The sequence below is a fragment of the Dermacentor albipictus genome, chromosome 1, assembly GCF_038994185.2.
Source record: "Dermacentor albipictus isolate Rhodes 1998 colony chromosome 1, USDA_Dalb.pri_finalv2, whole genome shotgun sequence".
NCBI lineage: Eukaryota > Metazoa > Arthropoda > Arachnida > Ixodida > Ixodidae > Dermacentor > Dermacentor albipictus.
Genome location: NC_091821.1, coordinates 486,263,619 through 486,291,278, shown reverse-complemented (window position 1 = coordinate 486,291,278; position 27,660 = coordinate 486,263,619). Strand labels below are relative to the sequence as shown.

Sequence of the window (27,660 nt, the reverse complement as noted above, 5' to 3'; positions counted from 1 at the left end):
GCCCATCACGCCCAAATTTGTTTGTTTACGCGAGCATGCAAGCAGTACGCCTGTCTCGCTTCAGCGAGAGCTCCAGCTGCCGTAGCAAGCTAGCTATCGCGACGCTTTGTCGTCTTTGTTTCCTACGCTACGAAGGAATATGATTCCACTGATTCAAGGCAAGGTGACCTTTTAACCAGAGCACCACACTTGGCACCATAACCGGTGGGCGCTCAGGAATAACTCTCAGGAATATCTGCAAAGAGCTTCGTGAAGGCAGTACAACAATGACATAAAAGCTGTTACAGCGCAAACACATGCAACCACAAAGTATAAAGGACAGGACACAAGCGCTTGTGTCCTGTACTTTATACTTTGTGGTAGCATGTGTTAGCGCTACAACAGTTTTTATGTCAAGTATGCACTAACTCGCCCAGAAAGAAGTTTTAATGCAGTACAACAATAGTTCGACTATCCTCCCCAACAACCTTCACACAGATTGGAAAGAATACTCCCATTTTTAAATACAAAAACGCAGTCAGGAGGGAAGTAAATTGTTAACTCTACTGGTCCATAGTGTAAAAAAAAAACCTAGAAAGGGCAATGCGATACGGGACGAACGGTTTACTGCAATTCCGCGTTAACTTTGTAAACAATCCAGTGAATGCGTCTCTGACGACAATACTTCGGCTTCTCAAGCTTTCAAGGTTCACTACACCACCGATCATAATCTCAAAAACAAACGCGTGTTTCTCTCCGCGTTTTTGCGCTCCCTTTTTCTCACTTCGTCATGCCAAAGGGCCACGCACGCGCTATCTCCAGAGTAAACGTTGCCCATTGGTCCAAATACGAAGCGCATCAGTTCCCCTCCGTGAGGCGCTAGTCTGTATGCGCTATGCGGTCTCGCGCGCACTTTTCTTTATTGTCTCGCTTGTCTGTCTTCCGCAATGAACAAATTTCACCTCGTGCAGCGTGTTTAGCGCTACTCGTGCAGCGGCGGTCGTGCTGCGGCCGGGCTGCGCGGAAGTTAATCGTGTTTTCAAACACCCCCCCCCAAAAAAAAGAAGAAACGCACACACGAACACACACACACAAAAGTAGAACACCGGCATGACAGTCCGCATAGACGTCGAGTCTTCGAGTGAAGTACGCGACGAGGAGGAAGAAGCACCCATGGTGGGGGGTGTGGATCTGAAAGAGAAACCGGTAGCACCCCGTGGAGCTCAGAGTTGTTTAAGGGCCCTTTCAGGGATGGTTTGTTTGCTGATCGAAAGAACACGCTGCCTGCGTTCCATGAAAACTCACTAATAAAACGTTCCTTGTAAAGGTAAAGTGTGAAATGATAATAAGGAATAATGTGCTCACTAAATTGAACACGTCTGTTTAGCGTTAAGATTCTGAGAGAGCGCTGTGCATTTCAAAACGAAATTTTCTGCTACATAAAAAAAGAGAAAAGTTGCAGAGCTCTTTTGATCATTCTAGCTCTACTTAGGCTATTAAAGAAATACAGTTTCATTTCAAATACCGCAGGTCAGCCCGGCGTCGCTCAGTTATACAGTAACCCATAATGAATCGTAGCTTATGGTTCGCCAGCAATTTTATTTCCTCCTTTGAAGTCTCCGTAACTGCACAACACAATTATTTGTACAACAAGCGTGAAAGACAATAACTCTTATCCTGTAGCGAAACTCTCTCAATTCTATCTTCAACTGGAACAGTTTGGGCGCATCACAGAAGAAGACCATGACTCGTGGCGGGCAGTAGCGTTGGGGCTCTACGATGTCAAAATGTCGTTTGTCTTCACCTAGTGCTCGTATTAATAATCACATTCTGGCAGTTCTGGAAGTGCCACTGGCTCACTGATGAAGACTATAGCGGTCAGCCAGACCACGATGCGCCCTTTGCTCCAAAGCGGCCAGCCCCACCGAAGCCGGGCCTCACGAAGCCTGAAGGGACAGGTGCAGAGGCAGCTGCGGCCACTGGGTTGGCGACGGGGTTGGCATTGAAGACGGCGTCGGCGGTGTTCCCAGGGGCGGTGCCGGGCTCGTTGGTGTCCACGGTGGCACGGTAGCCGTTTTCGTCGGCCACGTACGACACGGTGCGGAAGAGGCCGTTGGCATCCCGATAACCGTAGGAACCGGTTTTGGCGTTGCTGCGATCACCCTGCTCGTTGTGGAAAAGCTGCGTTCCGAATTCGTCGGTGTTGTCGTAGGAGAAACTATACGGCTGGGGAGGCTGAAATGGAGCGCGTGTGAGAAAAGGTTCATATGAAGGCTCGCGCAGGGGAAATATAATCCCGCGCAAGGTTACCTTGAAAAGAACCCTAAGAAATTGCTTCGTCATGCGAAGTACAACAGAATTAAGTTCCCAAATTGGTGTGTTAGAAGTGGGCTGTAAACACTGGACATAAAATGCGAACTCGAGAAAGTGAGAAGCACGTTATTTCGCAAGTGCTCGTTGGGAATTCGGCTGCTTTCATATGTACTTGTATTTGCGGTTCCTCTACATAAAACTTGGTCGTAGGTGCCACACTTTGCTTCGATGTCATCCTTCATGGGAATCACCTAAACTTTACGCACACTGCAATATGGCTGTGCCAAAATCTTGTACACTGAATAATGAGCATGTGCACTTCGTAGGCTTTAGTACATGGGAACACTTTGAAATAGGATTATTTATTTATACTCCCTTTCCTGAGTGGTGCAATGGCTTTAGGTCACTTTCCAGATTGTAGTATTTTCAATACTATTTACTCTGCAGATCTCTGACGTGAGTGAGCCATTACTTCGATAAGTGCTCGAGAAGTGCTCGATAAGTGCAGCCACAAACTCTTTCCCACGATCAGCTGATGCCTTGTAATCCGAATTGTATCATCCATTTATTCAAGATATACATAAAGCTACAATGCAGCGGCGGCAACAGCTTCATCAGCAGTGAAATTAAGCGGCAAGTTCTCTGCTGGAGACTACTGTGGGCACGCTACACGACGAGTGTTGGAGGCCGACAAACACTGTGCCGTCAATTTAAGCTGCATGGTTCACAAGAATAAACACGGGTCGAGCAACTAAATACAGGAGTCGTAATCAATAAAACAAAATCTTGCAGTGAACATTGTATAAAACGTAGGAGCAATGAGGGAAATCGTGCGATAACCAAATGCGAGAATTGTTTTTGAATTCCTAACAAATTGCGCGAAAATAAAAGCATGTTCCCACGACAGCCCTGCGATGCTCACTACGATAAATGAGCTTAAAGCACATTGCCTGGTGTTCTTTAAGACGCCACCTGAAGGAGTCGTTGTACGTGTGACTGTTGTTTAAGTAACACAACTCTATTTTAGTACTGCCATTAGTCACCGAACAATTTACCGAACGCCATACGAGTATCAATGCATGTTGAACAGCGATACATTAAAGAACACGAATTCTGTGTGTGTGCGGGGGGGGGGGTAGCGTTTGGTAGGTTTATCGAGCACAGCGAATGAATAAGGGTGTCGTAATCATCGAGCTGCGTCGTAGCATGCCCTACAAACTGTGAGTGCATAAAATTTATTGCTTGCAGGTGGTCAATCTTTGCAATTTTCCAGAGCGGCTCATTTACTAAGCATTTCCTTTTTTCATGCCTCTTTTGCGGCGATTTTTCGGGGCAGATGGCCAGAGTTAGCATATTATTGACTGGAGATCGTCCAAGAAGATGTAAAAACAAAGAATGACAACAGGAAAAGAAAAGCTGGGTCTGCACCCTACCGGTTGCCTTATAAGCAGGTTATGCGACGCACTGGCTGTTACTTTGGACTCGCAGAGCCCGAACGTAAAAGATGCCCGAACCAGAGTGGTGGCACTCACAAAACAATGCACCCGAAGTGAGAAAAAACCCGACAGAGTTATGTCGCTTCCACAGCAAGCAGGAAGCGAGAAGAGCGATGCTAAAGTTTGCTATCGGCGCCAACCGACAAGATGATATTTGCGGTCTTACGCCGGAACCGTCAGCGGCTGCAAAGCCTGGTGTCGCCGCTGCGGCAACCAGAGGTCCTCCGCGGAAGCCGCCTCTCTGCAGGGCCTGGGGGGCACCAAAGCGGCCGCCCGCTGCCACAACAGCGAAGGCGCAGGCCATGACGAGCTGCATTTTGCACAACAATTGAGCTCAAGATTGCGCGACGTCGAAGCACCTTGTACGAAAACCGCATGTTATGCCTGCCATGTTATTCATGCAACAGATTGAACGAGCTTGTGCTATACTATCTTTTCCAGCTGGTTTCCTCAGTTATTGGAGCTTTTCTGGGGAAAATCGAATATTACGAACACGTACAGTTATTGAATCATTCGTTTTTTTTTTGGCAACATCTGATTTTCGCGTAAGACCGATTGTTTTTGTGCAAAACTTCACATAAAGAGAAATACATCGTGCGTTGCTTCGCTTCGGTGCTTTTCCAACGACATTTTCAGAAATGTCCATAGTTCTGACACTTCAATCCCTAAAACCAATGACCAGTGGTATGTTGTTACGGGTGGAAATAATACTACACGCACATCCAATTTCAGACGTAGGAAGATTGTGGATAACTTAGGCACGCCTATGAGTCCATTGTCATTGCAGGAAAACCAGCGCTTACGCAATAAATGCAAACCTAATAGACAATGCACAGCTGACAACTGCACAGCTGCTGCATCTTTTCTGACAACCATGAACATTATGTTCGAAATATTCTTGGTGATCAATCTTCCTCGTAACCACTTGCAACATTTTATACTAATTGTACTGGTAATAGTCCTGCTCATACTTAGAAAATACGCCACATATAGTAAATGATACAGAACCGTACCTTGCCGAAGGTCTCCATTGCTGACAAATCCGTTTTTCCGGAGCACCAAGAAAACGTGTGCGGCTCGAAGTCCGTAAGCTGCACGGGAAGGCAAGAAGTTTGGATGTCCGGGAGCTCGCCAGAGAAGTGCTTTTATATTGTTCGCCTACTCACCACCTCGGACTATGCGGGTGACGCCGCTGGCCTCACACGTGGTCACGTGACTATCACTGGTCCTCGACACACATCGTGTCTTTTTCCCTCTCTTGCCAGGGATTTCGTCTTCACTCGCGATTTCTTCACTTTAGGCACGGTTTCTTTCAAAGTAAGGGTCACGGTTGCTCGAACAGAATGCTCGCTCGCATTGCGGAACAAAGAAAAACAACACGACGTGACTGAAGGCCCTTTCCGGTGAATTTGCGCACTGCTACTTTCTTTCGCGGTACATTAAGTCGCCGCGTAGCACGGATACCCAATAGCTGCAATGTAGCTCACAAAACGGTTGCAAAGTTCTCACGACACGTAATCTAGACACTGGCGCTCTGATTCATGTGGGAAGCAGAATGCCGCGTAGAGACGTGCATGGCGCGTGACAGTCGATTACGGCCCTGTCTGAGGATTTTTCGGTAGCGCTTGCCGACGTTATTGAGCAGACAAAGTCACTTTAGGGTAAATACTTTGGCATACCAGCACCGATAAAAAGTTTGCAGTAACGCGTGAATGAAATGCATGTTATTGTTGCCTCAAACATGAATGTCATTGCAACCTGAGAAAGTAAGAAGGTTCCGGCACCCGCGCGATAGAATAAATGTATAAGCTATAAAAGCTGTGCGTGACAGTTACACTTAACGTAGAGTAAGAAAATGGCCTCCTAATTTTATTCCTAATGCTCGCACAACCTAATACGTCGGCCTAGCGTTACCAATCCCTTCTGTATACAGACCTCAGATCTACTAAGGAGAATGCGCAAGCGCGTGCCCAGAGCTACCATCCGAGCTTTCTGCTGGCGCGCTGACATTATCAGCGACAATACGTGCCGCTGCTCAGGTGCCTTCAGTTTAATGCCAGGCGCGCATGTTATCTCTGGCAGCGCGGTCGTACCCTGCTGTTCAGAGGGGTAAGCTCGGTACATCCATAAACTCCATAATCAAATCACTTTAGCTATCCCAGTCGCGGCCACTTCAACATTAATAAAAAAGTCTTCTCGATGCTGTAGCACGACGGCTAACCGCATAGTAAAATTGATAAACATCCGGCATTGTACATATATGTTTGGTGCAGGGTTACAAGTCATCACTCTTAAAATTTCTCTTGTGATCTCAAATGTTTATATAAAAGTACCGTAAATCATGGTGCAAGCAGGCGAAACTGGAAATAATCTTTAAAAAGAAATAAAAAAGAACAATGCTGCGCACAAACATACGCAAGGCAGAAAGAGATAAAATTACCTACGAAGAATAAGAATGACTATGTGCACACCTGGGTGCCTGTGTGAAGCTTTAAAAGAGAACGAGGCACTATAAATTCTCAAAGACAACTGCGAAAACGTTGTGAGATTCGAACAAAAAAGCGCTGTAAATGAACAAATAAACAAGGAGATGTTCCTTCTGATGGGTGCGCTAAGTTTCAGTCAGACAATTACTGTATTTTCAGCGATCCTTCACAAACTTGCAACAAAGTTTAATGTGCATCAGCATGATTTTCGAGCGCAATTGGTGTGTTACTAGATATTTTCAACCTCAGCTGCCACACAAGTGTTTCAGTTTCAGCTTCCCCAAGCGTATATCATTAGCTTAAAATGTAGCGAATTCGCCGATTCCTCCTTCAAATGTTCCCAACAAAACCATTCTATGGCATTCACCTTGCAGTCTCAAATGTACACTTTGTTTTTCAGCAATAATACATATATCATGCTCAACGTAGATACCATAATTAATCGACGTAGATACCGTGCCCGTGAAATATAACACATTTTCATAATAAAACTTTTAAAAACAAACAGACGACATTTAAGTTCAAGCAGATATACCTACCGTTTTTTTTTTCACACTGTTACAGGCGAAGTTATCTTATACATATACGCCGGTTCAAGCCACGTTCACCGTGATAATGGTAAGCCTAATAATAGGAAAAAGTATATGATATATATGCGTCGTTAAATGACTCTCATTTATTGTGTGTGCTTTGCAACTGTCAAGTTTCGCCCGAGCACTTTTTTTTACGAAAAGTGCACGTGAAGTAAACGCTGCCAGCCACAGACGGCAAACAAGAGGATGCAAATCATCGGCGGTTACGCTTCGTCTACCACTCGATTATTCGCCGCATCGTCTGGTTTACACATATTATGGATCCGAAAGTGAGGGACATAATATTACAGGAATAAAGTCTCTTTTATCCGATATTAATACTTTTTATTGCGTGTTTTTCAATTGTACAAAGCTATTGGCTCACCTACGTTCATGTTTTCTGAGAAAATAAGCTCACCAAATCGACAGCACTTCTTTACAAATACTGTTTATTTTCCCATCCTGCCCCCAGCGCTTCTTAAAACAAGTAGCAGAACTGCTGCCCTCCCCGTTCCCTCCCTATGACAACTCGGCATCCACTTTTTTGCCGTTTCCATGGCACTCGTCTTATTCAACGCACTCGCTTGTACTTCTATTTCAGGCCAACTGCAAAGAAATTTCACTTTGGGTAAATTGATTATAAATGAGTGGGATATGCCACCGAAACCATCTTGGCAAATCCGTAGTTCTGGTAAATGTGAAATTACCTTATTAGGAACACCAAAACAGTGGCAAACAGTGATTGCGTCATCACCGCTAACCTGGCGTTTAGCGGTGATGACGTAAGTCCCAGCACTAGGCTTCCATTATCGGGCAGCGCACGCTGTCCCTACAAGATCTTTCAGCGCGCCGCGGCTGTAACCCAGGGCGCCGCCTTGTCTCGGAGCGCCCCTACGTCACTTTCTGGGAGCGCTAACTGCAGTGTTCCTTTTTTCTTTTCTTCAATTTTGGTGTCGAAAGTGACCATTGTTGTGAGCTTTTTGTGAAGCTTGTGGTCGTATTTTAACCGGCAAATATTCCACGGAGGCTCTTTCTTGTCTACACTGTCTTAAGCTACATTTTCCCCGCTTTCTAAAATTTTATTCTCTGGTGATAGATTAAGGGATCTATACAGACGCTGTGAAGAAAAACTGTGTTTGTCCTGATAAAGACAAGTCCTCTCCCTGAGAAGTTGGCAGCAGCCTGAGACCAATCTTCTTCGACTACACTTCATCAGCACAAATGTGAATAACACGGCATAGTGCCCGAACGATGTCCTTATCCCATGCTGCCATAAAAAAGCAGCAAATTCGAATATGAAATGGGCTTTGAAATTGCACGGTGGTACAATGGCTTGAAACGCAGCTTGCAGGTTAGAAGGAGAAGGCGCAGGATTTCTCGCGCTTCAGTTTAAAGCGCGCGAGAGGCTCGCGCGGACATGTCCACTCGGGAGCCAAAATGATTGTTTTACGTATATCGCCTCGTTTGCACACATAAAATCAAATAATAACGGTATATAAACCAATAAAATAAGAATTCCTCACGTACTGATCATTGCTAGAGATTCCGAAACATGTATTATTCTTTTCTAACTTTCATCCCATTTGCAGTTCTGAAAAAAATGGTTACATGCTGCAATTCCGTTCTGCATTTTCCGACTTTCGCTTCCATGTATTCGGGAAAACGGAATCAGAGAAAAAAATGGGCCATGATATCGAACGCTACCGTTTCACATATTGCTCGTACTCCAATATTGAATTTGAAAGAATAAGAAGAATAACTTTATTGAAAGGGCCCGCGACTTAATCGGGGATTTGTCAAATATCCCCGCCTAGGTCAAAAATATTTTTAACTCAGCAGTGGCCGTTACCGGGATGACTATGGTCACCGTTATCATCAGCCAATTTTCAGTACCAGAGCGAAGGATTGTTGAACAACATACACGTTCTCTTATTTCCCCGCGAATGACTTCATCCTAGTATGCCAATTATTATAATGTCATCATGCCACATTGACTGGGTTTTCATTTATTTTGCATTTATTCTGTTAATCTTAAACGCCACTTCCTAGTTCGCATTACATTTCCTACCTGCATATATTCCAGGCAATGTGAAGTCGACTGTGGGTTACCCACATTTTCTATCTTATCCATACAGCCGTGTTTCTGTTTGTTTTGCTTATTTCTACCAACTTTGTTCCACCGCTGGCACGTGGCGTTTATTTTCTTGTCAAGCCTTGTTTTCCTCTAAGCTTTGGGGCGTCATAGTTTACTAATGGTGTAGTGCGGTGATTGTGCGCTTTTTTTAGATTACAATGCGTCAGTGAACTTTTAATTACTGACTACCCATCACGGAGCCATTTTGTGTTGCCAGGGTAATAATTATTACCTGAGTCTCACAATGATACATCTCAGGGCCCCTTGCACGTCATATGTCGCTACCTTGTCATATCTATATTTCGTCCCCCACCACATCACCTCATATACAAGCATGTTCTCTAATATTACTAGATCAGTTGGTAGTTAGCGTCACGTACGTCCACATTTTGTTCCTTTGTGTTCGTCCATTAGTCCTTCTGTCAGTGTTATACTAAGCACACTACAATCATGAGCGTACACCAACTAGCGCCGTGATTAGAATGCTTTCGAGATAGGCAGTTTGCAAATTTCACGTTCATTGTTAACGCCATTGTTCGGAAACAACGTTGCGTAGTTTAGTTTACAGGGGGCTTCTTCTGCGACGACTGCGCCACATTCGCTAGAGGTCACCACTGTCACGACAAGAGTCGTTTAGGACGGCGCTCCTATTGCGCTCGTGATCATTACCCTAGAGGCGAGGGAGGCCGCGCTTGAAAAGGCGTCGTTGTTTTCTCACTTAGGGTGCGTAGAATAACCACTGCCTTGAACAGCCATTGCACATCCGATACCAAAGAACGCAAAAGCTTTAAGAAAAACGACCCAGATTCAATATCCTGTAACATTTCAACGAGGATTATTTCCCGTAAACGGATACACACTTGCAAACGAGCTCTCGTTGTTGATCTTACCTCAATAAGTGATGACTGGTATACTTCAACTTGTGTTCTAGTTCTGCTCTGCCTGCAAGGCAAATGACTTCGCTGAAGCAACTCATTTGGTACCCTGAAAATTTTACCACCGCTTGTGACGTTTGTTTGAGCAGTTTTGTAAATATGCTGTAGCAACACGAGACTTCTCACTTCTGCGATTGTTTATTGCAAGTAAGTTCTAATATTATGCTCTACGCTGTAGTACGTCGACAAATGCAGTTCATTTCCGGAATGCTTCTCTGCCTGTTTAGAGAAAGGGCTGTTTTAGAGTCTGCTCTAACGTATCCTGCAAGCAATAATAACTGCCACCGATTCTGGCAAACCAAATGATATCAGCGGGCACCAAAAGATCATGTGTTTTACGTGGGCCCGTTTGATAACAACGTAAATTAACATCCTGTTCACGATGAAGAACATCATGCACTTACAAACAATAGAGGGACGCATGGTGGAGGACACCATCATTAAAGAAAAAGGTATACGCCTAGTGAAATACAGCTCTCCGGAACTCTGGACTTATATTACGTTCAGTTAAAAGTAGGAAACATGGTGGCAAGGATTTTAGAAGTGTAATAGTTTCCAGAACACGTCCCCGTTTTTTATTAACTTTCATACTTCAAAGGTACGGCCTTCGCTAGTCACTTCCAAACACAGAGATTCGAGCGAGATGTGGACAGCGTTATACACCATTTCCATGGTTTATCTCCACGCCGTAAATAAAACCATGCATGCATGCAAAGTGACAGACAACGCAATAAACGCGCCAAAATACACAATGATTTTGAGGCGCTCATAAATGTTTGTTAATATAACTGCGGTGTCGCTTCTATTAGAACGACACCTGAGATACTCAAGTGATACAGGTTGCTCACCTTTTTTCTTTCTGTCATTTTTTGATAAGCTGATCAGCAATATTACAAACAGTGACATCGTACACAGTTTGCATTACCTACCGAATAGGTACCTCAAACCAAATCACAATGACGAGGTAGGAGAAAAGTATTAAAATTGATTTGAAATGTGTGAAATACAGCGGACCCACCATTGTGGCTATAGAGTTGCACTGATAAGTTCTGTGTGGCGGATTTGGTCTTGGCTACGGCAGCCCCATTTAAATGGGAGAGAAATGAAAAACCCTTAATGCACTCATATTTCAGTGCATGGCGTAGAACCCCAGGTGGTTAAATTTGATCCGGAATGTGCTGCTTATTGTGGCTGGGACACGTAAAGACCCAAACTTCATTTTCATTAGTTTAAAATATAGGAGCAAAAGAAGAAAGCATAAAAGCAACAGATAATAATATTTGGGTAAAACACGTTGGCGGGATATTTGGTTAGAATCCATGATAGATTGTATAAGCACGACTGAACGAGGAGGTAGAAAGAAACAGATACACAGAGAAGCGCTGTCTCTGTGTATCTGTTTCTTTCTACGTCCTCGTTCAGTCACGCTTATACACTCTATCATGGAGGTAACGGTATAGAGCGCGGGCTGTGGGGTCCTTTTGTTTCTTGCTCACGCTTGCTTTGTTCTGTTTGATGCTTTGACGTGAATTCAAGCGGAGTAATAATAATCGCAACCCATCATTACCCTATATAAAGTCTAGACCCCATCACTCTAGTTTTCTTGCTGTGTACTAGCTGTTTGAATGGATTTCTCATGTGCATATACTTCAACTAATATCATGGGCGAATGTAGTACTTCAGAAGAGGAGGAGGAGGAAAAACGTTTATTTAGCTCTAGAAAATTCTATGAATTTCGTGGAGTCAGATGGTGTCTTCCATCTTGTGGGCAATGGCCGTCCAGGGCTCCACTGGATGCCGCTGCAAGCTGGGCCCGTCGGATCAGCCCTAGTTGGACGTCCTGACGGTCGCTGGAGAGCATTCCTTCCTATTGCTCCGCACTCGGGTTTGGTATTATTGGTGCCGCATTTGTTTTCTGGCAGGCCCACGTTATATGGTAGAGCGTGGGTGTGTCCTGGCACCATGGGCATTTGTCACTGTACTGTGTAGGTTGTATTTTGCTGAGGGTGTTTAAGTTCGGATATGCACCCGTCTGTAGCAGCCTCCAAGCTACGGAGTCCTCTCTAGTGAGAGACCTATGCGGCGAGGGGTACCGCTTCCTGCTGCCCTTATAGTGATTCAGGATAGCCGAGCATTCTCTGGGGACTGGCTCGGTTTCCTCGAGCTCATTGGCGGAAGGTGCTCGGTATGCCGTGCATCCTCGAGCTACCCTGTCGACCTCACGGTTGCCTTCCACGTCCATGTGACCCGGCGTCCACACTATCGTGTGTCTAATTGTTTCTTCCTTTTCTGGCTTTTTTGTGTGGGTATCTTCTGAGCGGAGTATGCGGAGCGCTCTGTGACCTATTCTGCCGAACATATAGTTTCGGCATGCTGTTTGGGAGTCGGTTAGTATTGTTAAGGACCGCCTAGTCCGATAGCCCTCCGCTGCCGCTAGAGCGACGGCCGCTTCTTCAGCCTCGGCTACCGTGCAGTCCCGTAGAGATGCGCTGACGATTTCTTGCATATCCGAGTTTATCACCACCGCTACTGCGTTGGGGTTGGTCTGTCTCGCCCTTCTGGTGTATGTGGCTGCGTCCACGTATACCGTTGTTGCCTGGGAAGCTAGGGACTTTTGGATGTATTCGGCTCTCGCCTTCCTGCGTTCTTCGTGTAGGTTGGGGTCCATGTTCTTGGGAATGGGAGCCACCTTGATTGTTTTTCGTATATTGTCCGGGATAGTCGCGGTTCTTTGAATTTCTTGTATCTGTTCGCTGCATCCCAACTTCTGCAGAAGTTCCCTGCCAGACGGAGTCTGTTGAAGTCTGCGCGGCTGAGCAACATGTTGTGCCTCTCTGAGTTCTTCGAATGTGTTATGAATTCCTAGTGCCAAGAGCTTCTCCGTGGATGTGGATTGTGGTAGGTGGAGCGCGCTTTTGTATGATTTGCGTGTGATCGCGTCTATCTGCTGAACCTCACTCTTGATTGGGTTGTAGTACGGGAGACTGTAGGTAACCCGGCAGATCACCAGACTCCTAACCAGCTTTAGCGTGTCTTCCTCTCGCATGCCTGAGCGCCTGTGGGAGACGCGCGTTATCATGCGAGCGACTTGAAGAGTTGATGTCTTGAGTAGAGCGAGAATGTGTGAGCAGCGTTGATTCGACTGTATCCACATGCCCAAAATTCTTATGAGCGTTTTCTCCGGTATTAGTTTTCCCTCGAGGTAGACGCCAAGCTTGAGCTCGTCGCTAGTCGGGACCGTGTGATTCTGTTTCTCTCTCCAGACTCTGAGCAGCTCAGATTTCTCGGTGGAGCAGGCTAGCCCTCTTGCCCTCACGCAGTGCTGCACGCTGGTCGCAGCCTCTTGCAGTCTTTCTTCTTTTTCTTTAAGTGATGCCGTGTTGGTCCAAATGGTTATGTCGTCGGCGTACATGGCATGGTGTATGCCCTCGATCTCTTTGAGTTTTTTCGCAAGGCCGATCATTGCTATGTTAAATAGCGTTGGTGAAATGACCGATCCCTGGGGGGTTCCTTTGTTGGGGGTATGGAACTTCTCCGAGCGGAGTTCTCCTAGCCCTATCGTGGCTGTTCTGTTGGACAGGAAAGCTTTCACGTAGCCGAAAACCCTCCTGCCGCAGTTTAGGTCGTCCAGGCCCGCTAGGATGGATCATGGCTCACGTTGGCAAAGGCTCCTTTAATGTCCAATGCCATTATCACGTTCTCTCCGTTCCTGGGAACGTTGCTTAAGACTTCTTCCTTCAGAAGAACTTCACTTTGGCCTAGTTGGTATTTACTGCATATCATATTGACCGCAAATAAGACGGGGACAGAGGGAGAGAACACATAAACAGCACGGGCTGTAACTTTCAACTGTTTTATTCACAGCAGCCCGTGGGCATATATAGGCAAAAAGAACATGCGCAGGTCGCAGCAAACAAGAATACACATCAGCTTAGCGTGTGTATTCGCTCTTAGCGTGTGTAGCGTGTGTAGGCTAAGCTGATGTGTATTCTTGTTTGCAGCGATCTGCGCATGTTATTTTTGCCTATATATGCACACGGGCTGCTGTGAATAAAACAGTTGAAAGTTACCGCCCGTGCTGTTTATATGTTCTCTCCCTCTGTCCCCATCTTATTTGCGGTCAATATGGAATGCAGTACTCTATATCTGATTGCTTCACGCGTTCTTGAACTGCAACACCAATCCATCGAACGAAAGCTTTACGAAGCGCAGTAAATAGAATGACAAAAGGACAACTATGTGCGCATGTCATATGTATCCTTGCCACAAAACGAGTTAAAATTTCCGCATAACGTTTTGACCGGCGACATTGTATTTTAATGTTTGCGTTCTCTATAAAAAGCACACTCTAATAAAAAAGAGAGTAAAAAGTGAGTCAGGGCAACTTGACTCTCTTTTTTCTTACGAAGACCCATTTTCGCGCGGATAGAGTCACGAAACAAGAGTCAACATTTGTGTATGGGTAGTTTGAATTTTAATAGCACGCGAAGAGTCATCGTGGAAGACCGCGACTCCTTTTGTATTCGTGATCAGTCTGGCGAGAGAAAGATTAAAATGCTGGAGAAGAAATACCAGATAACGTCTTCTGTTTTAGGCAGGCCCTCAGTTTCCTGTCCTGGTTGTAATGCGGTGTATCATTCTTTCGTCCTTGTCATGTTCTGCAATTACATCGAACTCTAAATATCGATTTTCCTTGAACATGTTCGTTAATATCTCACGCGCTTAAGCGATAGCTGGCTTCCTATGCTAAGGAAGACCCGGATTTGTCACACTGGATTCTGACCGTAAGTAAATTTTAAAAAAGAAGCATTGGCTATTAAAAAGAGCACATCAACGAGATCAGTTCAGTAGGCGCGTTCAACAGTGTCGATTGTAAATGTAATTGCGCTACGTAAAATTAAATGTTGAGGATATAGGTTCCAAGATCAAGATCTAGTTATGAGGTGCATGGTAATGGAAAATTGCAGATATATTTTCAGCAGCTCGAGTTATTTTACCTGCACGGAATGCACAGTATACGCGCGTTTTCGCATTCTGCCCCCATTGGAATGCGACTGCTGCGGTTGTGATTTGACCCGTGACCTCGAGCTCAGCAGCGCAACGCCAAAGCCGCTGGGCTACCGCAGTGCGTTGCGTTCCGCCACCAGAAACAAATATTAGCGTACGCAGCACTGCTTTTGAACCCCATAGAAATGTAAAAACAAAAATGTAGCAGTTTCCCCCAATGCTGCATGAACCACTGCACGGACAACTGCACGAACCAAGGTTCGTAGTTTCGTCGCCTGAATAAACTGTAGTAAACAATCGCGTACTCCGTAAATTAGCAAGCACGGGGTCGCGCGCGCACGTGCAAACATGAACAGATCTCACTCAATGACCACGAACACTCGCTGTCACAGTGTCGGCGTGATGAAGGGCGCGAACAGAGCGGACAGAACGCTTCTGCTGCCTCACCCTTCAAAGCGTCTCCGAAACTTGAAATGGCGCTTCAGAGCAAACTGCACTCGACTGAAATCAAGGGCAGCCGCACCATTATAGGTAAGCAAATTAAGGACAATTACACCCCGTCTTCACACTTCGAGCATGCTCCGACAGCCCACCGATAGATATTTCAAACGCAACCACGCTCGGACGAGCAAATTTTGCTTCTGCCAAGTGAACGTAGCGGGTATTTCAACACTCGTGCTAAATTCATGGCTGATTCATTCGTGAACATTACTTAAGGGACGTAAAGTTATCAGTGAGCAAAACTGTTTTTAGTTCAACGCAAGGAAACAAAACCGAAACTAGCGCAACTCTTTTGCTCAGTTGTGCAGATACAAAATGATGCAAAACCAAAGCCGTCAATAGCATGACGCCATTTTGAAGTTGCGCTGCATCACGCGCGAGTAAGTTGTCGTTGAGTGGTTCTGAAGTCGCTGCGTTAGGGGCGACTGCAACCAAGCGTTGCGGCAAGTTACGGTGGGAGCTTCTGTCCATGGTGTGTGATTGCGACGAGGAGACCACCGTCAGCAGCAGCGTATCGCCGATTTCGTCTTTGCCGACATCGAGCAAGTGCAGCTTGCCGGACCGTCACAAGCGCCCGAAGTGCTGCGGTTTGCACTGCATCTTTCGTTGTGATATAGGAGATCGCAACTGACAGAGACGACTAGATGCATACGAACCACTACCAGCGGGGACCTGTGACCTGTGCCATATTTCTCTTAACGTCTCAGGTAAGCATATCAGCTTTTGTTCCGAGTTTACAAACGGCGTGTACTCGGCCCTTCCGGTATGGCTACATTTTGCGCCACGTTTCTCTTGGCAGTTCACAGACGTTTCTTAGGCATGCGTGCGCGTATGTATGCGAAAATACTACTGGCAGACGGAAGCCTCAGGAGAGCATCTGAAATTATTGCAAAGCTGTACTGCCAGAAGAAACACCGTTCTTAACGACTCTAGTGGCGAGTGGCCTGTCGCATGGAAAAATCCGTAGAATATCAAGTACTGCCTAACTTGAAGTGTAGATACAATACTAGCACCATTGCGACTTTCGCTGGCGAAGACAGCTAGTCGAAAAGACAGCTTGTGTATTCTGAAGATTTACTAGCGCTTTAAGTATATTACCGCGAATAATAAAAGCGCTACAGCGCTGTATGGCAGTGTCAGGCAATGTGGCAGCACAAATATTTTAAGAGCGGTAAAGCGGCTGCATGCACAAGCGAACAGACACAGCGCTTTGAAAGCGCTGAAACAGAACCAATTTTATGTGCATTTGGATGTAGGTAGAAAACACAAAACACATTAGCTGACAATCTAAGCCTATATATAATGCATTATTTTTACGTTATCTTTATTTTCACGGGTGCAAATTTTTAAAAGCATGAATATGCTGCAACATTTATATGATAAATCCTACTATTCTTACAAAACGTGGCTGTGTTATGTGGTGAAATTGTAATATTGCTACTGGATATTTTATATTGAGTCCGGTGTTTTATGAAAAAAAGGGTCCTTTTATTTGTAGTTTTATGTTAGTGCGCATAGTTGCCAAGCAGAAATGTGTTGATTGCAAAGTTGTACCTTCCAGAGAGCGGCATATGAACCCTAGTTTATCCTGTCTTGGCTATTGTAATGTGCATACAACAATTTGAAGTATATACAGCTGTAGTTGGCTTAGTCGCTGCAGCATATTTTGTGAAAGTAGAAGGCCATTTCTTACTTTGCTGCTTCCATGCAGAAATACCTTTTTTTCTTGTACCAAGAAACGCTGACAGTATTGAATGAAATGATGTGTGGTGTATTTTTCTACTAACTTAATGAAGGAAATTTCATCTGCCGTTTATCAGAGATTAGTTTACCTTCTTGTACTAAACAATGCGTTACGTCCTCGGCTACTGCTGTTGTCCTGTGTATTTTTTTTTTAAATCTTGAAATGTATCTTAATTTAGGTATTCAACAAATGGCAGCAGCCAGAATCGCCATCTTATCCAGCAAGTTATGGGTGAGACAAATCGTAGCAGGCACTTTCGCATATCTCATTAGCATATGATGCTATTTGTAATTTTTGTGTCCACTTTCCTGTCTTGATGCATTTTACTAATATTGTACAAAGGGTCACAGTTTTATATTGAGACAGAGTAATCGCCCAAAGGGGAGACATGGCTGGAGGAGACAACTCACACAAGCTTGCCTTGTCCGTATCTATATGTTGCGCAGCTACTCTGTCATTATCTACCAACAAGCCCAAGTTCCTCATCAGCTACATTTACTAATGATCCCTTATTACAATTTCATCGATATAACATTGAAAGTATGGAGGTACACAGGGAGACAGACTTGAACTGATGAAGAGCCATAGAACACGGATCGCTGGAGCCAATATTTCGACAAAGAGAAGGAGACTTTTCAAAACGTTGGCTCCAATAAATTTTCTTGTTCTATCACTATTTATGGATAAAAGAAGGCATTATTCCTCTTGCTGAAGTATTATGCATTATGGGATAAAAATTAGCAGGGTGAAATATCAGGAATGTAAAAATTCTTATATATTTCAGTGCTAGAGCGACAGCCAGGAAAACAAGATGTAGAGAACCACATTGTTATTTTTCACTGCCCAGTTTGGCCAGCTTCATTCCGAGCTTGCACTTTGTTGCATTAATGACCACTGTAATTCGTTATTTGAATTAGTTTGGTGATTTACTTATATTAAAAGATATTGAACTTGTATTCATGCAGCTTATAATAGTGCATGTAAAAAAATTTACAATGACATTTTAAGCTGGCAGGCTTGCAGTTGACTAGCAGATCACTTGATGGTATGAGCTCAGGTACAAATCGATTGCACATTTTTTTTTCATTGTTTAGATTTTCATAAACATAAGTACCGTTTATTTTTTGCCGGGCTTCTAGTTGTGTCGTAGGACCTAACTGTTTACCTTTATTTGTGTTGGTAGCCGTGTTACACAGCCAGCTCAATTTTTATTGTAAATCGTGACATGGTAGTACTAAGAACATTTGTGCAAATTTGTTGCAGGTAGAATTTGGCGGCTCCTACTCTTGCGTCCTACCACCACCCTGTCCTGACTACGTCCACTAGGGAGTTGGGAGCCTTTGGCGGCTTCTGCCACTGCATCCTGCCGCCACCATGTCCCGACTACGTCCACTAGGGAGTTGGCAGCCTTAGTGATGATGCCAGCAAGCTGACAGCCGACAGCAAGGTTAAGGTAAGTACCTGTAATTAAGCGACGTCTTTTTGAGTGAAATGGCTTGTAGTCACTCAGCAATGGAAAAAGTAACTTCGGAGCAGTTTAGTTTTCCTCCTATCTGTGCAGGGATGCTCAAGTCCATGCATTTTGTCTTAGCCGCCAAGAGGCTATGTGTATTAGACGAAATGCGATGCAAATTTTGAAACTACAAGAGACCACTTGTATAATTGTTTTCTTGCTTAACATAAAAACTACTTTGATAAAGCTTTACCAATTTGAAAACAATACAATTTATTCTCATACATGGTATTTGGCATAAATTTACTAGGGCTGCCTCAATAGTAAGTAGGCTGATAAACGTATACCAAAACTGACTTCTTTTCCAAGTTCATCCTCCTCTCTCTGCACTGCTGCATAATGTATCTTTCTGATACCATTCTTGCACGCAGCACAAGTCCTAAACAGATGGATTGCATAAATTTGCAGCTTTTGCTGTAGGTCACTTCAGTGAAAATAAAGTTAATAAGCTATTTTGTCCATATTTAAACAGCCATAATAAACTGAGCAGTCGCTAATAAGCAGTTAAGATTTTAGCATAAGGCCTATCTTCATTGTCGTTAAAAATTTGGCCCTCCTAATGAAGGAACCAAATTTTTCGCTATGCCATTTTATGATGCATACTTTGGTGCGTTACACAAAATTTGACATAATGTTTATGCCAGTAAAAAATTTTTTTGCTTTAAGTATTGCGCGAAATTGAGATTTGATCTATATTGAAGAGCCCTCAGTTTTCAAAAAGAAATTCCAAGTGGTCGTGTGCCAGGTAGGAACAGCTGGCATGGAATAGCCTACTTACACAAATAGTGAGGGTCACGTACACTTGACTTTATGTTAAGATACTATTATTGATCGACAAAAGACAAAATGAAGGATTCCATCCTATAAGCAGCTCTTCACATTCATTTACACTTTTGCACATTTATATACCTTGAGTTTGGTGAATTCTGTCTGTTTTCATCATCTCCTATGCGCAGATTGTGAACTTCAGATTTGCCCTATGGTACAAAATATTTTGATGCTTAAATATATGGATCTGTGTTTTTCAGGTTGCCTCAAAATTTTACCCAAGCCACGCCGCACGCTCAGGCCAGGCCTCTTGCGATCGACGTATAACCAGGCTCAACGCATCAGTGTCGAGTGAGTCCGGAGATCGAGGCAACCTGCTGTGCAACCAGCGTGCAACCTTTGGTGACCCCTCAACATGTTCTACCTATTTCACAGCTGTGCCTCACCTACCCCCTATCCAAACAGCTTCACCATCTGTGATCACTTATCGAACCATTGATGAATGTTGGGGTGGAGTGATCTGAACAGACATTCTATTTGTCTCTTCAAATTCTTTGCAAATATTTCTGCTATTACAATTCATATGTGTCTTTAGTACCTAGTTTTTAATAGTTCCTTTCTCTTAGAATTCTCACCATCTACTCCTGCTATTATAATGTATACCTGCTTTTAAGCGCCGTTTCTCGTACTTATTTTGTACTTGTGGATGGAAGTGATAGGTTCTTAATTCTTGTTGTACCGAAGGCCGAAATGCGAACTTACGGCATTTTTTCTTCCTTTGATAATCTACAGCACTGCAATGCGTTCAAGAAATGTAACATAACACGGTCTCTCGTGCAGGATAAATTTAAGAGCGATATAGAGGACTTATTTCAAGCACCCGTTATTTTTGAAAAACTCAAGGATATAGGAGCACAAGAAAGAAAATATTGAACTAGAGAAAAATGGCTTCCCCTCATAAGTCTGGTAATACTGTGACTTCCTTTCACTGCAAATATACTGGTACTCGCATACAAGGTTTGAGACATGAAAGCTAAGATACCCTTGGCATTTCTCAGTGTTTATTTGCCACACTGACGAATGTCAAAGGCAGCATAGGTTTCATGCGCACGTTGGTTGTAATACACCTTTTGAGTATTGCATCTCTCAAACACACAGGTTTGCAGCAGTGCTTTAAATAGCGATGTATTTCCTAATTTTCAGAATTTGTTAGTGCAAGAGTAACGCTGCAGATCATGTAAAAATAATTTTGCAGACTATATGTCCATAGATGCATGCTTCTTCTGATGACGTAGCAGTGCCATGTGGTTGGGGGATGAATGTCTGTTTCAGATTTAAATATTGGCTTCCAGGCCTGGGTTAGTCTCCTACACTGAGTATTCTAGGCCAGAGTCCAGTTACTAGAGGAAAGTGAATTAAACTAGGAATTATAAACATCAAAAGCTCTTGTTTGGGACACTAATGTAACAATCAGCAAGGCTCTTTGTGCATTAATTTCCAGATTGGCGATATTATATTGCTACGGAACAGCCGCCACAGTGTGGCTGTAGTGAGGAGACGGAAGACGACGTGGCCACCGCTTGATATAGCGTCGCCATCATTGCCACCGTTTGTCTACGTGTAAATATATTGTAAATAGACTCGTACGTCAGCTACACGTACCATTATTTTGGTGGAGGTGGACGTTCCCCGTACCCGTCATGGAGCTTCGCAGCGGTCGCAACGGTGACAGTACGACTTCGGCTTTTGCTGGCGGCACTTCATCTACGCAACCGTCTCCGCCTGCAGCCCCGACCTACGTCGCCATTACCCCACCTCGGCATCCTGGTGTTTTCAACGGAGTCGGCAGTCCTGATGTTGACGATTGGCTCCGCTTATACGAACGTGTCAGCACCAGTCACAGGTGGGATTCGACTATTATGCTCGCGAACGTTCGTTTCTACCTCGACGGAGCTCCACTTGCATGGTTCCAGACTCACGAAGAGGAGATCTCGAGCTGGGATCTCTTCAAAGAGAAGCTCGGCGACCTTTTTGGCAATCCCTTCGGTCGTCAAGTCTATGCCAAGAAAGCCCTAGCCACACGTGTCCAGACGTCGACCGAGTCCTACGTGTCCTACATCCTCGAAGGCGGCACTTTGTGCCAAGGCTGACCCGACCATGAGTGAGGACGATAAGGTAAATCACGTCCTCAAAGGGATCGCTGACGACGCCTTCAATTTACTGGTGTTTACCAACGTCACCAGCATCGATACGATCCTCAAGGAGTGCCGCCGTCTTGAGCATGCTAAAAGCCGCCGGGTATCCCAGCACATCACGCGACTTCCCAACACAGCGGCTACGTCATCCTGTGACGCCCTCTTCTACCAGCCGTCGCGATGTGACAACTTGACCTGCATCATTCGTCGTGAGGTCGAAGCGGCACAATCGGCGGCCCCTTCATTTCCGTCACCTGATCATTCTCCGGTGACAATCTCTTTGATCCAGGCCATCGTCCGTCAAGAGTTATCCAACGTCGGCCTGCACTCCATTCGTTCCGCATGCTCGGAACCTCTCTCTCCACGCACGGCCCCACCGCGCCCTTCTTACTGTTATGGATAGCGCAACCCCTCCGAATGGCGAGCCGTGTACGACAAGCCAATCTGTTTTAACTGCCGACGCATTGGACATGTCGCTCGCCACTGCCGCAGCCGCTGGACTTCCCCGACACGCTATTCTCCTAATTACCACCCTCGCCCCTCTAGTGCGTCCTTTTCCTTCGCCCCTTCTATGCCCACCCAATCATCTGACCCTGTGACGCCTTTGACACGACCCCGCTACTCCCGCTCGCATTCTCCCTCCCATCGTCAATCTCGCTCGCCCCCGTCTTGCCGTGCTCCTTCTCCGACCTACTCGCCGGACCCCCGACCGGAAAACTAGACAGCGCAGCTTCTGGAGGTGAAGCTGCAAAGACGACATCGGCTCAAAATCCTCGCTTCTCCTTACCGACGAACACAAATCTTTTGGACGTTCTCGTCGACAATATTCCTGTGTGCGCGTTGATTGACACCGGGGTGCATGTGTCCATTATGAGTGCTGCTCTTCACCGTGGGCTCAAGAAAGTTCTGACGCCAGCCCCGAACCGATTTGTACAAGTCGCCGACGGAGGGACTGTCGCTATTGTTGGCATGTGCTCTGCCCGACTCACCATTGCTGAGAGACACACCGTCACTCTCTTCACCGTCATCGAGCATTGCCCTCATCAACTCATTCTCGGTCTGCATTTTCTCGCCCATCATTCTGCCCTCATTGACTGTTCGGCCGGCTCACTTCGCCTTGACTTGCCTCTTCTTGCCGACCCTGTCGACCCGCCTCCCAGCCATCTGAGCTGTATAGATTTTATTCACCTACCACCTCACTCTACGACACACGTAGTCTTGTTGTCCTCACCAGGTGTACCTGACGGCAATTACGTGGCCGCACCAATTCCGGCCGTTATGCTTACACATGGTGTTATCGTGCCGCACACTGTGCCGAAAATTACTGGCAACCGCACCTGCCTTCCACTCGTCAATTTCGCGCTAACCGCGCAAGTTCTGCCTCAGGGGATCTCCTTGGCTATAATTCGCGCTTTGCAGGATGATGAGGTCGAGTCATCCACAGTGGAAGATCGTTACAGCTCAGCCCATACCTTGACGTCATCGCACAGTACTGACGTCGACATTAAGAAGATGGTCTCCTCTGACCTTACACCTGCTCAAGCTGCAGCCCTTTGCCGCGTTCTTGAAGGCTATCGCGACATTTTTTACTTTGACAATCGACCCTTAGGTCAAACGTCCGTCGTGACCCACCGCATAAACACTGGCGATGCGAACCCTATTCACTGACGTCCATATCGTGTTTCTGCGTCAGAATGAGCTGTTATCCAACAGGAAGTCAAAAAGATGCTTGCAATGGACATTATCGAGCCTTCCTGTAGTCCCTGGGCTTCTCCCGTCGTACTTGTCAAAAAGAAGGATGGAACGTGGCGTTTTTGTGTAGATTATCGCCACCTGAATAAAATCACAAAAAAGGACGCGTACCCTTTGCCACGTATTGATGACGCTCTAGACTGCCTGTAAGGTGCCACTTATTTTTCTTCTATCGACTTACGGTCCGCATACTGGCAGATATCCGTCGACGAAATGGACAGAGAGAAGACTGCATTTGTTATCCCTGACGGCCTTTATTAGTTCAAGGTGATGCCTTTCGGTCTCTGTAACGCGCCCGCCACCTTCGAACGAATGATGGACTCTTTTCTTCAGGGGTTCAAGTGGTCCACCTGTTTGTGCTATCTGGACGACGTCATCGTTTATTCACCCACATTGTACACGCATCTAGACCGCCTTTCAGTGATTCTTGACGTGTTCCGCCGCGCCGGTCTCCAGTTGAACTCGTCAAAATGTCACTTCGCTCGCCGCCAATTCACCGTCCTTGGACACCTCGTGGACGCCAGAGGCGTGTGACCTCACCCGGACAAAATTCGCGCCGTTACGAACTTTCCTGTTCCGAAGTCTACCAAGGACGTTCGTAGTTTCGTAGGGCTGTGCTCATATTTCCGACGCTTTGTGAAGGATTTTGCGACCATCGCTCGTCCCCTTACCGACCTCTTGAAGAAAGACGCTCTATTTCCTTGGGGACCTGACCATGCCGCATCTTTTTCGCAGCTCACTACTCTCCTTACCACGCCTCCAATTCTGGCCCATTTTGACCCGTCTGCTTCAACGGAAGTTCGAACTGACGCCAGTGGTCACGGCATAGGAGCAGTATTAGCACAACACTAGCGTGGACATGATCGCGTTATAGCCTATGCCAGCCGACTTCTATCACCCGCCGAGCGCAATTATTCCATCACAAAGCGTGAGTGCGTCACTCTTGTGTGGTCTGTTGCCAAGTTTCGTCCATACTTGTACGGACGCCCCTTCTGTGTAATCACTGATTACCACGCGCTCTGCTGGCTATCCTCGCTCAAGGACCCCATGGGACGACTCACTCGCTGGGCATTACGCCTGCACGAATATACCTTCTCCGTGGTATACAAGGCGGGACGCTTGCACCAGGATGCCGATTGTTTGTCCCGCTACCCCGTCGGCGACCCGGCTGATGCGGACACTATCACTTGCGTTTTCTCTGTGTCCCAGTTGCTCGAAATCGGTAATGAGCTACGCCGCGATCCTTCATTACGAGCCCTCATCGACCATCTGGAGTCAACGCCTGGCGACGCCTCTCTCCGGATGTTTCACCGTAAGGAAGGGACACTATACCGCCGCAATCTCGATTCACACGGCCATGACCTTCTGCTCGTAATTCCACCACACCTGCGTTCGACTGTTCTCCAACAACTTCACTACGCTCCCGTGGCTGGACACTTGGGCGTCTCGCGCACACACGACAGTGTACGCCGTCGATTCTTTTGGCCAGGCTTCGCCCGCTCCGTGCGGCGCTACGTTGCCAATTGTGAGCCCTGTCAGCGCCGGAAGAAGCCCTCCACACCCCCAGCTGTATGTCTTCAGCCGATTGGCATCCCACCGAAACACTTTTTCCGTGTTGGTCTAGACCTTCTTGGACCGTTTTCTCTCTCGGGCTCCAGAAATAAATGGGTCACCGTCGCTACTGATTATGCTACGCGGTACGCAATCACCAGAGCCCTCCGGACAAGTTGTGCGACTGACGTTGCTGACTTTCTGCTCTATGACATCATTTTAGTGCACGGTGCCCCGCACCAATTACTCACTGACCATGGCCGCAGCTTTCTGTCGGCAGTCGTCGAGGACATCCTCCGCTCCTTCTCGACTAAGCACAAGTTCAGCACGTCCTACCACCCACAGACCAACGGCCTCACGGAGCGCCTCAACAGGACCATCACCGACATGCTATCCAAGTACGTCGCGACCGAGCACCACGACTGGGACCTTCACTTATCATATGTGGCGTTCGCGTATAATTCATCGCGTCACGACACCGCCGGCTATTCACCATTCTATCTCCTATATGGCCGAGAACCCGCGTTGCCCTTGACACTTTGTTGCCCTCGGCCACACGTTCAACCACTGAATACGCCCGCGACGCGATCGCACACGCCGACCACGCGCGCCAGCTCGCCCGCACCTGTCTCGAGGCCTCGCAGGAGCATCAGAGACGCCTCTATGATTGCCACCATCGCGACCTACAGTTTACTCCGGGCTCTCTGGTGCTTGTGTAGTCCCCCATTCGACGTGTGGGCCTTTCCGAAAAGCTGCTGTCGCGCCACACTGGCCCATACCGTGTGGTGCGACAAGTTACCGATGTTACGTATGAAGTCATCCTCGCCACCCTCTCAGCGTCATCGTTGGCTGCAAGTGACATCGTTCACGTGGCGAGACTAAAGCCATATCACACACCTTTAGCCGCGGATGTGGAGATTAAGCACCGGGATGGCGCTTCTTCTGCCGGGGGTGATGCTACGGAACAGCCGCCACAGTGTGGCTGCACTGAGGAGAAGGAAGACGACGTGGCCACCGCTTGATATAGCGTCGCCATCATTGCCACCGTTTGTCTACGTGTAAATATATTGTAAATAGACTCGTACGTCAGCTACACGTAACAACATTTTGACTGCTTTCATTAATGCAAGAACAAATATTTGTTTATTCTCATGCTAAAGTCGGCTACCCCCATTCGCATGCAACCAATTTACAGTCTAAAAATTCAGTGTATTAATAGGCTGTTTTTTTTTTATTTTGCGCCGCCAGTGTTAAGGGATGCAAACGGTGACATACAACAGTATGCAGAAAAATATTTAAGGAATGTAAGCAGGGCATGGGGCTTTTTAGGCAGATGCGTGCATGTGCTATTTATAAAACTCCCTATGGTATGCCTCAAGGCATTTTCTAACCCTTTGGTAGAAACACCGACACCCACTTATTAAGGGGAAATGCTCCTCGAAACAACTTTCTTTAATTATTTGTACTAGAGATTTGAATGTGCTGCCACTCATAGGGATTATTATGTAGATTTGAATTACCATTGGTTTTTGTGTAGCTGGTGTTTAGTTATTTCCTACATTGTGGCAACATATTTTTATGGGCACTTTCGTGTGTTAAAAGTTTCGCAAATAGTTTCATGCTGAATCTTATTTAGCTAGTTGTATACCGCAAAGTGGCGATACCTATCCAAACAGCTTGTACAATTACTGGAACTATGTAAAAGTATATTAGGCCACTTTAAATAACTTTTACAGATTGCAACTGCAATTAGATATCGGTATTCTGCATATCTTGAAGAGTATGTATGCCAAATTTCATTTGTATAGAACAATTATAAGTGCACAAGGTCATTCTCATGCTATTATGAGACAAAAAATTATTGAACTATTATCAATAATTTTTTTTCAGAGTAAATGAGAGGTATGCAAGATTAATAGGCAGGCCTACCTGCCTGCCTACTATCTTGCATACTTCTAGTCACTTTACATGCTGTTTGAATAGATATCGGCACCTTGCAGTCTACAGCGAGCTGAGTTAGCTGCAGCACACTGTTTTTTGTGAAAGTTTAATACACAAGAAAGTGCCCGCAAATGTCACTATGTATTTCGCCGTTGTGTAGGGCATAAGTCAAGAAGGAGATAAACAAAAACTAATGGAATATATGAAATCTGCATGAATAACTCTACAATTGCCTCTCTTTTTGAACCTCTAGTACAAATAATAAAAATATTTCGGGTAATATTCAATGAGCAAAACGTTCCCCATGCTACAGTGACCTACAACATAGCGATGCAAAGTTTAAGGCAAGTCCTTTTGTCGAAGCGAATCTGGGCTGTCTTCCCAAGAGCTTCTGTTAAAGACGGTGAATTTTCCTGCACTTGCCAGAAGTGAAATACTAAAATGTTTGTGAATGTACAATTGGTATTATCACACTAACAGAAAAAAGACAGTTCTGTGAAATGTAGACTTGATAATAACTTTGTTGGACATTTATATTTTAACTCCATATATTTATCTTGTGTTTTGTACTGAGTGTTTCAGCGGTGACTGCAACTAATTATTGAACAGAACTGCTTCATGACTGTGCGACATTTTTCATTAACAGAAATTTATAGCAGTGGTAGGCATTAGAATTACAGTACTCAATAACGTCTACTTTGTAAGAACTCAGACTAGCACCAGTTCTGAGATACACATACCCAAAAAGTAATGATCAAATGGATTTCTCTTCC

At 45.6% G+C, this 27,660-nt stretch overlaps 1 protein-coding gene across 1 annotated transcript; it reads right to left on the bottom strand.

Annotated features, from left to right (window-relative positions):
* Positions 1-1,570: 1,570 nt before the first annotated feature.
* LOC135912120 (cuticle protein 10.9-like) lies at positions 1,571-27,660 on the bottom strand. Its single transcript, XM_070538141.1, has 4 exons — positions 27,628-27,660; positions 4,802-4,879; positions 3,955-4,098; positions 1,571-2,214 (listed from the first exon to the last, which is right to left on the bottom strand). The coding sequence occupies exons 2-4, from the start codon at positions 4,817-4,819 to the stop codon at positions 1,858-1,860; spliced, it is 519 nt and encodes a 172-aa protein (XP_070394242.1). The 5' UTR covers positions 4,820-4,879; positions 27,628-27,660; the 3' UTR covers positions 1,571-1,857.